Below are 16,889 nucleotides of genomic sequence, written 5' to 3'. Positions count from 1 at the left end.
TATAAAGTGTTCCATTTTTTTGCGATGTGTGATTTGAGGTATATTTGAGCAACTCTCAAGTGTAAAACTTCGGCCAGGACATAAACCTCATAGTCCAATTTACTGACAATCTTTGCATTAAATTTTGCTCCCCCTGCTGGACATTGTTGGAATACTACTCATTACCACTGAACATTTTATTCATAATTTTACCATACCAATTTAGGGGCAGTGTCATATCATGGGCTATTTTCCAATTTGTCAATGCACCCACTTAATATTTTTAAGCGCAACACTGACACCTTCATCTGGAAAATGCAATTGGAAAATGTTTCTTTCATTGTAGGTCAAATTAATGAGGGAAAGGAGTGGCGCGCGTTCACCGGTATGATAATCGAAATATAATCTAAATGACAGAACACGCTTTGTGACGCGGTGAATGTAAAGAACGTTGTTGACGTTCCTACCAAATTGCTAACAGATGACTATCAACACGCTTGCCAAACGGTAGGATTTTCCTAAAGTTCATTTTTTGTTGCAAAACTTATGTTTGCAGGCCTATTTAATTTTCACCTCATGTAATGTAATTGACGTGTGAAGAGCGTGGCCAAAGGTAGTCTTTTGGCCAGGTGCTTCACCTATTGTTTATGCCTACACAATTATTTGAGCACAAATAATAATTCACAAATATAGAATCATGTTACAAGACTCGTATTTAATGACTCGTGGTAATCTTGTAAAAAGTTAATGTAGGCCCAACCTTTATTTGAAACAGACGTTTATTAGCTGAAATGTGTGCTGTTGGCCGGCTATTAAAAAGGACAGGCAGCTATTTGAGATTGCGTTTATTGAAGTAATACAGCATATATATGTTTTACTTTCCAAGGCTTGCATGTACACACACGATAAATTAAACAAGTAGAAATGACCACTGATTTGCAATATAAAGACGAATACATTACTACCTTCATTTGTCAACCAGCCTCCTGTCCACCTCCGTCCTCATGGCTGAAGAAATCAGGAGAATAGCTGCTCTTATTGAGAGAGACCAAGATCTCATCACTTACATCAAGCACAAGTTTACCACCGACTTCAAAAAAGGTGAGCGAATGGACCTACTAGGCTACTGTACAATGTGTCACAATACTTAATGAAAAGCCACTTGAGATCATGGATGACGTTTGAATTAATGCAATGAATTACTTACTGACTGTTAGCACATTTTGCTTTGTGTTTTCCAAGCGCACAGCTACTTACCTGAGAAGGTTGTCACCCGCAGTGACACAAAGTATGTCCTCATACAAAATGACCAGGCCAAGAAGAACTATGACAGGAGACAGGAGATGCTCAGAAAAGGCTTTTTCTCCCCTGTTAACAAGTATGACATATTATATCCTTGACCATTTCCTACACTTTAAAGTTCAGTGCCTTCTGAAAGTATTCAGACCCCTTGACTTTTTCCAAATTTTGGTAGGTTACAGCCTTATTCTAAAATTGATTAAATATTAGTTTTCCCCCTCATCAATCGACATACAATACCACATAATGACAAAGAAAAAACATTTTATGACAGTTTTGCTAATTTATTAAATATAAAAAACTAAAATATTACATTTACATAAGTGTTCAGACCCTTTACTCAGTACTTTGTTGAAGCACCTTTGGCAGCGATTAAAGCCTAGAGTCTTCTTGGCTATGACGCTGCAAGCTACACCTGTATTTGGGGAGTTTCTGCCATTCTTCTCTGCAGATCCTCTCAAGCTTTGTCAGGTTGGCTGGAGAGCGTTGCTGCACAGCTATTTTTCAGGTCTCTCCAGAAATGTTAGATCGGGTTCAAGTCCAGGCTCTGGCTGGGCCACTCAAGGACATTCATAGACTTGTCCTGAAGCCACTCCTGTGTTGTCTTGACTGTGCTTAGGGTCGTTGTTCTGTTGCAAGGTGAACCTTCACCCCAGTCTGAGGTCCTGAGCGCTCTGGGGCAGGTTTCCATCAAGGATCTCTCTGTACTTTGCTCCATTCGTCTTTCCCTCTTTCATGACTAGTCTCTCAGTCCCTGCTGCTGAAAAACATCCCCACAGCATGATGCTACCACCATCATGCTTTACCTTAAGGATGGTACCAGGTTTCCTCCAAAAGTGGCGCTTGACATTCAGGCCAAAGTGTTCAATCTTGGTTTCATCAGACCAAAGAATCTTGTTTCTCATGGTCTGAGAGGCTTTAGGTGCGTTTTAGCAAACGCAAAGTGGTCTGTCATGTGCCTTTTACTGAGGAGTGGCTTCTGTCTGGACACTCTACCGTAAAGGCCTGATTGGTGGAGTGCTGCAGAGATGGTTGTCCTTCTGGAAGGTTCTCCCATCTCCACAGAGGAACTCTAGAGCTCTTTCAGAGTGACCATTGGGTTCTTGGTCACTTCCCTGACCAAGGCCCTTCTTCCCCGATTGCTCAGTTTGGCCGGGCAGCCAGCTCTAGGAAGAGTCTTGGTGGTTCCAAACTTATTCCATTTAAGAATGAGGGAGGCCACTGTGTTCTTAGGGACCTTTAATGTTGCAGAAATGTTTTGGTACCCTTCCCCAGATATGTGCCTCAACACAACCCTGTCTCGGAGCTCTACGGACAATTTCTTCGACCTCTTTTTGCTTTGTCATTACGGAGTATTGTGTGTAGATTGCTGAGGATTTGTATTTGTATAATCCATTCTAAAATAAGGCTGTAATGTAACAAAATGTGGAAAAAGTCTAGGTCTGAATACTTTCCGAAGGCACTGTATAGTATGAATGAAATGTTATTCCTTTTCAACTGTGATGGTATCCGTGGTGTGTGTGTGTGTGTGTATAAACGTTCAACTTAAAGTAATGCCTTGTCCCTTGGATAGACCATACAAAACAGTGGGAATGGTTTACTCTGACAACGTTGATCTCTTCTCAACCTGGTTAACGTCAGAGGATCAGGAGTCACTGAAGGTGACACACCCACACACACACACACATCCGTATTCACGGACACACACACCTAATCAACTCATTGTTTTGTTTATACAGTAGTTGTTTAAAATGACTGGTCCTCACTCAGTCATTCTATGGCAGACACACTGGGACAAGAAGTTTGGCAAAAAGTCTGGAGGTGGAGTGATCTCCAGCAAATTCACTCAGGAGAAGGCTAAAAAGGTGAGAGAGGGGGAGAGAGGGAGAAGGGGGAGGGACTTAACTCTAGAATTGTGACCAAACATAATTCATTATCATGTAGTAAATCCTTCTTCATTATCACATTCATGTATTTGATATTTGAATAGTATATATTTCAACACTCTTTAGGAGAACGTCACAGCCCCTCCAATGGAGAGCCAGACCCTGGATGGCTTCCTCCAGCTGAAGCACTACCTGAGGGAGATGGCCTCCATTAGACGTGCTCTCCACGCTGGACGCCCCCTCATATGTTGCCTCAGGGACCAGGTAATGAACTGCGGGAAAACGCAACTCAGGAAACTTCAAAATGTGTTTTTGTTTAGTTCCCCTTAGTTATTAGAATTGTTGCTGAGTATTATTATGGCACTGAGATGTGATTCTTTGTTCTGGACTTCCGGCGATGAATTCCAGCCTTTTGGGTTCTATTCACTGTTGAAAACCTCATTCTTCTTGAACTGTATAGAATGTTAGGACCACTTGCTGTAACACGAAGAATACTTGTCTCTACTATGTTCTCATTGTAAAGGATAAACAGTCATCGCTAATGACATCATGTGACCGAGCCATGTCAGGTTGGTCACCTAAAGCACAATGCAGAATGAATTACAATGCTACTACTACATTCTACTATGTTGACCCCATCCATGCAATCTGATCCTTCTTTCTCTTCAGCTGATAAAGAGACTGTGCCACCAACCCCCATGACCATGAACCAACAGGCACTGGACCCAGAGGAAGAGGAGAACCTACAGTACGTTGTGCACTGTCCCTGTTTCTTTCTCCTGAATGAAGTTTGTAATCAAACCAAATACTGCTACGACACATAGATTGCTGCAGTTTTATCCATCATACTCCCCATGCAATGCTGGATTTTTCTTACTGATAAGAAATGTTCCTCATAGTTCTGTCTGGGACTTTCTGGTGGCCTTTTCCCCTGCTTGACATACAGCATGTTGTATTTCCCTGTTCTCTTCACAGGAGGATACAGTACAGGAAGCAGAAGCTGTTCTCAGAGAAACTGCAATGGATCTACATGGTCCTGTGTGGCATCTCTCACATGAGAAACAAAGACCTGAAGACACTGGTGAGACTCGGCTAGTGCAACAAAAACAACTAAATAAACATGAAAAACGCTAAAACAACGTGTGTGACTTATTAGGATTTCTGGAAGACCAGTGGATTTATTGAAAGTTCCTGGGATTTTGCAACCCTATCTATTATTACCGTATGTTGCATTGTTAATATAGGGAGTTTTTCCAAGCCACTGTGCTTCTGCCTCTGCATTGCTTGCTCTTTGGTGTTTTAGGCTGGGTATCTGTCAATCACATTGTGACAACTGTTGATGTTAAAAGCGCTTTATGAAATACATTTGATTGATTGATTGATTGGTGATTTAATACTGACAGCCTGTATTCCAGGTTCCTCTCAACAGCAACTATGTGAATGTCATCATGAAGGACACAGAGAAGACCAAAATCATCCTGAAGCAGTCACACAGCTATTACAACCCTCCAGTGAATGCCATCGGACGCCTGGTGTCTCTGGCCCCCGATGACTGTCACAACGGCACCCCTGACGTGTGGGACACCTTCATCGGTCACCAGGATGCCGCAGGTGACAGTCTGTTTTCTATATACAGTATATTGTTTTGTGGTGTTTTCATACAAGCCCCCTTTGTTTCCAACCTCACCTGCACACCTTCATACCTTGTTTTTATTTTATCTTCACTGTTTGTCTTTAAATTCAATTAAACAATAATACATGCTGACCTAATCAATTGGATAATTGGACCACCTATTGGGTGTCGCATGATTCGCGATATCCAAATAGCTTTGAGTGTGCGTCTTAGCCGATCATTAAACTGACTCTCGTGTGGATTTCAGAGCCCTCAAAGATGACCACCATCCGAACCACAGGGTAAGAGAATGATGAACAATAATTTACATGACAACATCAGCTATTGCTGATCTATCCCTCCATACTGTAGTACATTGCTGGTCTATAATCACAGATATAAAGCTCTGCAGTCTGGGCCCAGGCGTAAGGTTGGCCAGCGAGATCCAGACGGAGATGGAGACATACCCCCATGGCTACTACTGCTGCTGGATGAGAACAGTCAGTCTATACAATACCACACACAACAACAACGATGTGCCATGTTCCCACTTAGCAGACACAGCCATTGTGGCTTTGTAACACTTATTGATGTGATTATTGCCCTAAGGCACAGGAAATAAATGCAGCCAACAGTATCATAGTGAGACTAGACTCCATGTGCAGTGTCACCCTGGTTACATTGTGGCTTGTGGGATTTTGGATTCTGCCACAGCATGAATTCCTGATGGATTGTGGCATTTGTGTTCCTCACCAACTACGTGCCACCCTTTGCCAAACACATCACTTCAGTACAAATGCCTTGAAATGGCAAAATGATATGTTTGTTTTGGGAATGGCAAAGCTTTTGTTTGAGCCATAGTATTTTTACAATGTGTTCTACAAAGATGAATCCGTTCACTGTTGTGAATAGTGTCTTTCACGTTCTGCTTCTATAGTCACCTGTTTTCTTTTCCGACAGCATCCCTAGAGAAGAAAACAGTCAAGTGAGTGTGAAACAAACCAACAAAATGTATTTATCTGTATGTAAAATGGATCATTTATTCACATGGTTGAGATGTAAAGATTAAGCTGCTCTTTTCATTCCCTCACCTAGGCCTAGAGTAGACCAGTCAGCCATGCTGGAGAGAGCCAAGGTCCAATACCTGAATGTGAAGAAGGTTCTAAACATCCAGGTCAAGTCAGGAGTGTTTGAAAAGAAAAAGTGAGGAGGACACTGTCAGCCCTATGTCTTGCTGTAGTAGCTCATTGTATTCACTAGAACTATACATTGTGATCCGTGTGAATTTTATATGTTCAATGTTGTTTTTATGCCCCTTTGCTGTGAAAACCAATTGCCCTCTGGGACAAAATAAAGTTTCAATTTGAAGTATCTACATGTCACAGTCAGGTCGTTTTTATAGAGGATCATTTGTTCTGGATGATGTTCCTGTTAATATAATACATGCCATTCAGCAGGGGCTTTTATCCAAAGCTATTGAGTCATGCATACATTTTATGTATTGGTGGTCCCAGCAGGAATCGATACCCACAACCTTGTGTTACAAGTGCCATGCTCTACTGACTGAGCCACACAGTACCACACCTGTTGACATAGAGGGTATATGAATAGGAAACCATTAAAGGAACAATTGATCAGTTCTCTGTCCCCTATGGCAATGACAGGAAGTAGAAACACAATCAATTTGAAAACAACTTAAAAGGAGTTGGTTTCAGGCCCACCTTTTCACTGGGAATCAAATGTATGGATTAAAATGTAATGACCAAAAAGTGATACTTTGTCGTCAAAATGACCTACTCGGCGACTCATTGTAGTCCCATTCTCTGTCCTCAGGTACCGTGAGGAAAGGATGAGAACTCTTTTCGATGCTCTAATGGCTTCCAAGACCGATGCTGGTCTGTCTTCGCTCCTTGCCTCTCTGAAGAGTGAGCTGAAGGAACCCAAATCCACCACTGGTCTCTGGTAGGTGCTTTCTCCCCTCTCTCATACAAACATCATGTGGTATAACTCAACCATTTCAAGTTGCTTAACTCCTTGACTGCTTTTCTTCATCTTCACTTCCTGTAAGAAAATGTTATAGAATTATAAATGGAACAAAATAAATGTTAATCATGAATGAACAGGTTTGCAACACTGCAGAGTGAGGCCACAGAACTGTCCGGAGACAGAGACCCCAAATATAACAGCATACTGCAAAAGATCTCAGCGTTTCAAAGCTTCTCCAACAAAAGGGTCCCCTACTCCCAGGTATGGAAGTCTTTGTCACAGAGAATAGGCAATTGTGTCGATCTATGCATTGCATTTTGGGTTGTAATTAATTAGTGCATACCGTAGTAAAATGTTTCGTAACGGAAACTCAGAACAAGCTGTTTTTGCTGGACAAAAATCACCCTGTTTGTCTGTTTTTTTCCCCCATTTGGGGCCTAATGAACATGACCCGGTCTCTCATCTGCCTCTGAAGGAGAAATTCTGTCTCCTGGTCCTCTCCATGCCAGCCAATCAGCTGCTTCGACCAGCCATACAGGAAGCACTGCTCTTCCTCACCGAGAAAGTCCTGCTGCTGTTGCCGCGGCAACTCAAACAGTGGTACCAGTACCTGAAGCTGCCCTTCCCCACCCAGGAATCCTCCTCCTAAAAACAAATAATATCCGCCTGGTCTCTACTTCACTGCCTGTCTACAATGTGGGCCTTGGACTGAAGCCTGGGCTCTTGCTGGGATAGCTGATGTTGAGGGCTCAGGAAAAGGCTTCATGAAATATGTTTGCTGGTTCTGTCAATAAAACACCTTAACATTTAGTATCTCTAAATGTGTTTTTTATCATGTTCTTGAATATTACGCATGATTTAAGGTTTAATTTATTTGCACCAAAGAAAATAAGTGATAAACAACAATACAGATAAAAATAAATTCATAAACGGTACACAAGTGTTGTTGGAACCCCAAGCATTTCTATAAAAACCACACCAATTTTTTTATTTTTTACAATACATAGTACAAAAATAAAAGGTTTGTTAAAACATAACAAAACCTACTAATTACAAATGGACAAATGAACCGATCAGCAATCACAAAAAAAATAAACCAATGGATCAGATCAGCTTGGAAATGGTTGACAGTAACCAGACCTCTCGCACCCACAGAAGAGGAGAGGAGGGAACTGGGCCGGTTTGACAGCTTGCACCCTGTCATAAATTAAAGGAGAGGAAATCCAGAGACCTCCCTCTCCAAAATCCTCCAGTATTAACCAAAGGAATGTTTTTTTAATTTATTAACCCCTCCACCACACACCCCCCTTTGGAGGACAAATACGTAGTTTTTTTTACAGCTTTTCTGCTATATATTTTATATATTTTTGCATACACATTTTACATGCATGGTACTTTAATTTAAAGCAGTCACAACAATAATACATTACATAAGTTCTTTAATCCCAACCCAAAGGAATGTTTTTGTTAACAGTCTTCCTGCTGAAACTCTTAACACGTTCAAAAAGCGAATACTGGATCAATATTTCTAACATAAGGGCGTGAGGAATGATCAGAAATGAGCTGTAGAAAACTAATGTCATATTGGTTTTTATTTTGTGATGTCATCAAAAAATGTAGAAAGGAAATACAATAACTTTAAAAGTACTTACGCTACAGGGAACAAGTCTCCATCCATACATAACGTTGGACATAAAAAAATGATGAAAGTATTTTTGTTAACATATGAATTGTTTTTTAGGGGGCATAATAATCTATTTTTGTGGATATCTGAAGTAGGTGAGTAAATTTGTTCTTATACTTTTTGTAATTTGCAGAACTTTTTATACAACTTGATACTGAGGATTATTTGAGACCGGTTGGAAACCAATGTTTCCAGAACCCTTCTGCTGCTCTCTTACGTGGTTTAACTAAGGGAAAGCAGTGGTGAAATACAAAGTTGAAAGATGTGAGAAAAGTCTTGAAAGCAGACTCCACATCAGCCGGATCTATAAACACTCACAATTACTTTTGTCAAATATTCTACATGTACAGTGCCTTCGGAAAATATCCAGGCCCCTTGAATTTTTCAGATTTTGTTAGGTTACGGCCTTATTCTAAAATCGATTAAATATATTTTTTCCCCTCATCAATCTACACACAACACCTCATAATGACAAAGAAAAACAATTTTAAAAAATGGAAATATCGCATTTACATAAGTATTCAGACCCTTTACTTTGTTGAAGCACCTCTGGTAGTGATTACAGCCTCGAGTATTCTTGGGTATGACGCTGCAAGCTTGGCACACCTGTATTTGGGGAGTTTTGCCCATTCTTCTCTGAAGATCCTCTCAATCTCTGTCAGATTGGAAGAGGAGCGTGGATGCACAGCTATTTTCAAGTATATTCAGAGATGATGGTTCCTAACTTCTTCCATTTAAGAATGATGGATGCCACTGTGTTCTTGGTGTAGAAATGTTTTGGTACCCTTCTCTAGATATGTGCCTTGACACAATCCTGTCTCTGAGCTCTACGGACAATTCCTTCAACCTCATGGCTTGGTTTTTGCTCTGACATGCATTGTCAACTTTGGGACCTTTATATAGACCGGTGTGTGCCTTTCCAAATAATGTCCAATCAATTGAATTTCCACAGGTGGACTCCAAGTTGTAAAAACATCTCAAGAAACATGGTCACTCTTGTGGGCTTATACAGTGGCAAGAAACCTTTGAAAATACCTGGATTTCTGCATAAATTGGTCATAAAATCTGATCTGATCTTCATCTAGATCACAGCAATAGACACAGTTTGCTTAAACTAATAACACAAACAATTGTATGTTTTCATGTCTTTATTGGACACACCGTGTAAACATTCACAGTGCAGGGTGGGAAAAGTATGTGAACCCTTGGATTTAACTAGTTGAGCCTCCTTTGGCAGCAATAACCTTAACCCAATGTTTTCTGTAGTTGTGGATCAGACCTGCACAACTGTCAGGAGGAATTTTGGAACATTCCTCTTTACAAAACGGTTTCAGTTAGGCAGTATTCTTGGGCTGTCCGGTGTGAACTGCTCTTTTGAGGTCATGCCACAGCAACTCAAATCGGGTTGAGGTCAGGAACCTGACTGGGCCAGTCCAGAAGGCGTATTTTCTTCTGTTGGAGCCATTCTGTTGATTTACTTCTGTGTTTTGGGTCGTTGTCCTGTTGCATCACCCAACTTCTGTTGAGCTAGACAACCAGATAGCCTAACATTCTCCTGCAAAACGTCTTGATACATTTGGGAATTCATTTTTCCGTCTGATAGCAAGCTGTCCAGGCCCTGAGGCAGCAAAGCAGCCCCAAACATGATGCTCCCACCGCCATACTTTAGTTGGGATTAGGTTTTGTGTGTGTGCTGTGCTTTTTTTCTCTCCACACAGTTTTGTGTGTTCCTTCCTATAATTTCTTCTGTCCACATGATATTTTGCCAGTAGCGCTGTGGAACATCCAGGTGCACTTTTTCATACTTCAGATGTGCAGCAATGTTTTTTGTTTGGACAGCAGTGGCTTCTTCCATGGTGTTCTCCCTTGAACACCCTCCCTGTTTAGTGTTTTACGTATTGTAGACTTGTCAACATGTTCCAAAGATTTCTGTAAGTCTTCAGCTGACACTATGATTCTTGTTAACCTCATTGAGTATTCTGCTCTGTGCTCTTGCAGTTATCTTTGCAGGACGGCCACTCCTAGGGAGAGTAGCAACAGTGTTGAACTTTCTCCATTTATAGACAATTTGTCTTACCCGTGGACTGATGAACATCAAGGCTATTAGAGATACTTTTGTAACCCTTTCCAGCTTTATGCAAGTCAACAATTCTTAGTCTTAGGTCTTCTGAGATCTCTTTAGGTCGAGGCATGGTTCACATCAGGCAATGCTTCTTGTGAATAGCAAACTCAAATTTTGTGAGTTTTTTTTATAGGACAAGGCAATTTTAACCAACTCATCTCATCTCATCTCATTGATTGGACTCCAGGTTAGCTGACTCCTGACTCCATTTGGAGAAGTCAATAGCCTAGGGGTTCACATACTTTTCCCAACCTATACTGTGAATGTTTAATTGATGTATTCAATATAGACAAGAGAAATACAATGTGTGTTATTAGTTTAAGCACACTGTTTGTCTATTGTTGTGACTTGTGACTCAAATTTGATGACCAATTTATGCAAAAATCCAGGTAATTCCAATGGGTTCACATACTTTTTCTTTCCACCGTAGATGAGGGGATATAGTTAGCTGGAGTATAAAGTATTCAAAAAGTCCACGTCAGTGGGTGGTGTTGTAATCCCCCAATAGCAAACAAATGTTATCTTCACTATTAATCCAATGTCAGAATCGGGATATGTATCCAATTACCACTTACCATCAAAAAAATGAACAGGAGTGATTTTCTATCAAAAGAGATTCAACAATGTTATCAGATGTAAGTGCGAGGCCTTCTGACTAAGAATTGAAAATGTTTATGAACAAAAATGGACACTCCTCCCACTAGAGGTTCTAGACATGTTATAAAGCACGTTGACGATGAAAACATTTTACAGCAGTGGTGGCCAACCCTTCTGGAGAACTACTGGATGTGCAGGCTTTTGCTCCAGCCCCTATCACACCTGATTCAGTCAAAGTTCTGATGAGCAGCTAAGTGTAATCCAGTATGTTGTTGCAGGGCAGAAATAAAACCCTGCACACACAGCAGCTCTCCAGGACGGTATCTTTTATAATCTAGCTACAGACCATGAAAGTGAAACATAAATATTAAAGTATCTACAATACATCATAATCCATAATGTGTGTGTGTGTGTAGCAAACCGTACCTCAAACCGAGGGGGAGAAAATGTGAACCGGTGTTTCACTACCTGAGTGTCACTCACAGTGAAAGGGGGGGGGGTGGTGTTCAAAGTAGTGTGTGTAGTAGGTGTGTGTGGTTGAGTGGAATTAAAAGGTAGAAAAATGAATGTGCGGATAATGCAAAGTACATTTAAATGCCAGTGATATTGGAAATAGAGAAAGCGAGAGAGGGAGAAAGAGATTATTTGATGCTCATACAGAGAACCGTGGCAGGGTTTTATATCCCACTATCCCACTTTATCAGAATGTTTTAATGGCCACATCAATCTGGGTTAATCTCATCCTGTCATAGTGTCAGAGGATTGAGATGACTTTAATGTGGAGAGTGAGAGACGGAGAGATTTGGAAGCAATAGAAAGAGAAGCGAGTGAGACTGTACTGCACATCAAAGACGTAAATCAGTCACAGCATATTTTCTTTGGTGCGTTTGATTTATACATTTGATGTGCAGTAGTCTCTCGCTCCTAATCTCTCTCTCCCCCCACGGGGCATCATTCTCTCCATATTAAAGTCGTCTCAATCCTCTGACACTATGACAGGATGAGATTAACCCAAATTGATGTGGCTATTAAAGCATTCAGATAAGGGGGGGGGGGGGTGTAAAACTCTGCAACAGTTCTCTGCAGGGGCATCAAACCATCTCTCTTTCTCTCCATATCACTGCCATTTAAATGTACCTTGCATTACCGGCAGATTGCTCTAGCCCCCCTTGAGCTCCTTATAAAGTACCACGGCCACACATTTCATTGATGCAGCAGGTTATAAGCTGCTTCTTATGTATTGCACACCAGAGGAGGCTGGTGGGGGGAGCTTTAGGAGGACAGCCTCATTATAATGGCTGGAAGGGGATATATGGAACGGTGTTAAACACATCTAACATATAGAAACCACGTTTGACGCCATTCTGCGGGGAAATTGTCTGATGTTGTTTGGTGGAACTGTGGGTGTGGGCCTTAATTCATTCCTTTTGGTTGTTTCCCCTTCACATTTTCTACCGAGTTGAATAGGAGGTTATCTGGGGTGAAACATGAGGGAGACAACTTTTACAAGAGCTGCAAACAAGGGAGGCAGAAACCTTTCCGCTTACATAGAGTCATTGCTTACACATGTCGCACATCTGATTTAGTCCCAGATTAGAAGGAAGGAAAACCACAAGCCCTAAAATATTGTCATTCTGCATTATGTTGATAGTGGTTGTGGAGATAACAGGCAGTTTCTATTCCAGTCACTAGGTGGCAGCAGAAAGCCTCTGTCAGCGCCTCAGAGATTTACTGATATCAGGAGGTTCAAAACATCAATGTGTATGTCAGTATTCAAGCTAATCTTACCATTCTGGTTTGCCACAACTGGAAAAGGCTAATGTGTGTGAAGCGATGGAGGGAGAGGAGCGTGATGAAGGGCCTGAGTAACTACTGATATGTCTGAGTAATTCCAGACTATGTGCAGTGATAAGGCTGTGATGCAGTGAAGAAAGGAAAACATGACAAGGTGTAGGTAGGTATCAATTTTTTTTTATCCCTAAACTGCAGCATCGGACAAATTTTAAAGCGGTAAACCATGTTGCAGGCTTTCATGAACACCAGGGTGATGTGTTCAGAACAAGACACATTTCCCCCCCAGCAACACACACACACTTTCGCTTACTATTAACACACACACATACACAATAGCGATGCAGAGCACTGGAGCGGGGAGATCAAACAGTAGAACACTGACAAAGGGTTCACAGAGCCAGCCCAAGGAATGAAGACTCCATTAACAGATGCACATGATCATGCCTTTCCATATTCCACAGAGAGAAATGAGGACCGTTATTAATGTGACACCCACCACCTCTTCTCAACCCAACTCCCAAATCACAACTGTCATTTTCTGATATATAGAAAATATAGATATAAATATATTCCTACAGTACATTCTCTAGTTTAAGACTGATTAGCATGAGCCTAATGGTTCAAAATATTTACAAAGGTCCATGCGTCCACGATATACTTATAGTATAATAAATATTCAACAAACATCATTACAGCATCAAGACGGATATTTCCTTCAACATGAACTAAGCAATTGAACGGTACAGCAAACTGTGATTATCAGCATTTACTAACCTGTTGGGGAGGGGTCCGGTGTGCATGTGTCACCCTTTTCAGCGGTCACCATAGTCACCACTTCTGACCTAATGAGCCCAGTAAACAAAAGGGGCCGGGAGTCTGGGACGACCAGATTGGCTACTGCCTGATTGGCTACTCCAGCCTGGAGTCAAGAAAATGGACACTAGGGCAAGTAGGAGAAGAGTTTAGGGTTTCCTCAGTATGAAGGGAAACAGTCACCCAACTAACAGCGGTAGTCATTTGCTTAACTGACTATTGCCATCATGTCTACATTGAGATAAGGCATAACATATCAAATGACCATCGTCCTCATCATCAATACAATTACAACAACAATTATGTTTTCATGAAAATAAGCAGGCTTAATGTAAGCTTCCTTGCCCAGTGGTTGCTTTGTCTGTGACATAATGAATGACAAAGGACACTTTGTATGGTAGGTGAAATGTGGGGGAAATATATCAATATCATATGTCCTCTTACAGCTTAAATATAAGAGGCTCTTTAAACAGAATGGTGAACTAAATGCTAAGGTAGCAGAGGTCTGCAGAAGCACCAAGTGAGTTTGTCCTCCAAGCTGTCTGTGTGTGTGTGTGTGTGTGTGTGTGTGTGTGTGTGTGTGTGTGTGTGTGTGTGTGTGTGTGTGTGTGTGTGTGAGAGAGGCAGACAGACAGAATAAAAGAGAGTGAAGAAGAGAAATGTTGAGAGAGGAAGAAAGTGTGTCAGTGAAACACAAAACACAGACAGAAACAGAGACAGGAAAAGGAGAGAGAATGAGTGGGGGTAAAAAAAATCCAAGATGGGCTGAGTTTTGGCACAGTGGTTGCTAGGTGACGAACTGAGGGTGCACAAGAAGCACCTTCTTTGAGGTTGCTTCTCTCATTATGAACAGAGTGACCCCCTTAGGGCACTGAGGGCAGGGAGAGGGGGAGGGGAATTGCAGAGTCAGGTGGCCAAACCACATTTGAGTCTTTGTTTCCCAAATCTATCACACATAGCTAGATTGCTAGCTATACTGAAGCAGGAAACCCCAATCTCCTGAAGTGTTTGTAAATGCTGGCACAGCAAGGAGAGCTAAAATATATACATTTCAGCAACACACACACTTAACATTTTGAACTGTAACATCTCCCCCGTGTTTCAAGTTTTGTTCTTTTTTGAAGCCAAGAGCTGGATGCATTGTAAGAACCCCCAAGCGAAGTGAGCAATGACAATAAGTAATGTGACTGGTCTTCTTTTTTCCCTCCATACTAGACAGACAGTGACTACAGTGTCTCAGACAACGGCACCCCTACAGTGCTCTCAGGGTAATACCTTCAGGTACAGTGATACACGTCTTCCAGTTGTATTGACCGCAGTAGTAATACTCCAGCTGTTGCAGCTTTGATGGTAATACAGCAGTTGTCCATTCAAATCCATATACATTTTATCATAAAACATAACCAATATAAGCTGATACCCGAAACATACACTTTATTAAAAAAAAGAAATTACATCACGGGTGTCAAACCCATTCCAAGGAGGGCAGAGTGCCTGCAGGTTTCGCTCCTCCCTTGAACTTGACTGATGAATTAAGTAAATAGTAAGGAACTCCCCACACCTGGTTGTCTAGGGCTTAATTGAAAGGAACAAAACAAAACCTGCAGACACTAGGCCCTCCGTGGAATGAGTTTGACACCCCCGGTTTAAATTCAAATGTATAAATCAAATCAGCAGACATCAGATGCATGAAATCTTATAATTTCAGACATTAAATATTCAACAACTTAAATACCCAACCCATTTTACATCAACTGGCCTGGATATTTACACTGAACAGAAATATAAAACGCAACATGTAAAGTGTTGGTCCCATGTTTCATGAGCTGAAATAAAACCTCCCAGAAATGTTCTATATGCACAAAAAGCTTATTTCTCTCAAATGTTGTGCACACATTTGTTCACATCGCTGTTCATGAGCATTTCTCCATTGACAAGCTAATCCATCCACCTGACAGGTGTGGCATATCAATAAGCTGATTAAACAGCATGATCATTACATAGGTGCACCTTGTGCGGGGGACAATTTAAGGCCACTCTAAAATGTGCAGTTTTGTCACAGATGTCTCATGTTTTGAAGGAGCGTGCAATTGTCATGCTGACTGTAGGAATGTCCACAAGAGCTGTTGCCAGAGAATGTAATGTTAATTTCTCTACCAACGTCATTTTAGAGAATTTGGCAGTACGTCCAGACCACGTGTAACCACGCCAGCCCAGAACCTCCACATTTGGCTTCTTCACCTGAAACTGTGGGTTGGCACAACTGAAGAATATCTGCACAAACTGTCAGAAACCGTCTCAGGGAAGCTCATCTGCATGCTCGTCGTCCTCACCAGGTTCTTGACCTGACTGTATTTTGGCGTCGTAACCGACTTTAGTGGGCAAATGCTCACCTTTGATGGCCACTGGCACGCTGGAGAAGTGTGCTCTTCACGGATGAATCCTGATTTCAATTGTACCAAGCAAATGGCAACGTATGGCGTTGCGTGGGCGAGTGGTTTGCTGATGTCAACGTGGTAAACAGAGTGCCCCATGGTGGCGGTGGGGTTATGGTGTGGGAATGCATAAGCTACGGACAACGAACACAATTACATTTTATTGATGGCAGTTTGAATGCACATAGAATCCGTAACGAGATCCTGAGGCCCATTGTCGTGCCATTCATCTGCCACCATCACCTCATGTTTCAGAAAGAGATTTTTTTTTTCACCTTTAATTAACCAGGTAGGCTTGTTGAGAACAAGTTCTCATTTGCAACTGCAACCTGGCAGAATTCAGGGCCCCATGTCGCAAAGATCTGTATACAATTTCTGGAAGCTGAAAATGTCCCAGTTCTTCCATGGCCTGCATACTCACCAGACATGTCACCCATGTTTGGGATGCTCTGGATCGATGTGTACGACAGCATTTTCCAGGTTGCGACAATATCCAGCAACTTCGCACAGCCGTTGAAGAGTAGGATCACATTCTACAGGCCACAATCAACAGCCTGATTCAACTCCATGCGAAGGAGTCGCATGATGGAGGTCACACCAAATACTGACTGGTTTTCTGATCCACGCCCCAACCTTTTCGTTTAAGGTGTCTGTGACCAACAGATGCATATCTGTATTCCCA

The 16,889-nt window shown here is 41.6% G+C and overlaps 1 protein-coding gene across 3 annotated transcripts; it reads left to right on the top strand.

Annotated features, from left to right (window-relative positions):
- Positions 1-207: 207 nt before the first annotated feature.
- Positions 208-7,567, top strand: LOC124039157. Of its 3 annotated transcripts, none has more exons than XM_046355054.1 (17): positions 208-486; positions 962-1,080; positions 1,222-1,357; positions 2,852-2,939; positions 3,021-3,143; positions 3,291-3,428; positions 3,688-3,733; positions 3,834-3,912; positions 4,140-4,245; positions 4,580-4,775; positions 5,045-5,078; positions 5,173-5,276; positions 5,737-5,761; positions 5,872-5,979; positions 6,610-6,738; positions 6,900-7,023; positions 7,238-7,567. In XM_046355054.1, the coding sequence occupies exons 1-17, from the start codon at positions 461-463 to the stop codon at positions 7,409-7,411; spliced, it is 1,755 nt and encodes a 584-aa protein (XP_046211010.1). In that variant the 5' UTR covers positions 208-460; the 3' UTR covers positions 7,412-7,567. The 3 variants fall into 3 exon arrangements, with proteins under 3 accessions (XP_046211010.1, XP_046211011.1, XP_046211012.1); XM_046355055.1 differs by having other exon boundaries at positions 210-486; positions 3,063-3,143; XM_046355056.1 differs by lacking the exons at positions 208-486; positions 962-1,080 and having other exon boundaries at positions 1,343-1,357; positions 3,018-3,143.
- The last annotated feature ends 9,322 nt before the right edge of the window (positions 7,568-16,889 follow it).

The sequence above is a fragment of the Oncorhynchus gorbuscha genome, linkage group LG07 (genome assembly GCF_021184085.1).
Source record: "Oncorhynchus gorbuscha isolate QuinsamMale2020 ecotype Even-year linkage group LG07, OgorEven_v1.0, whole genome shotgun sequence".
In the NCBI taxonomy this organism is placed as follows: Eukaryota; Metazoa; Chordata; class Actinopteri; order Salmoniformes; family Salmonidae; genus Oncorhynchus; species Oncorhynchus gorbuscha.
This window is presented reverse-complemented; position numbering and strand designations above follow the sequence as displayed.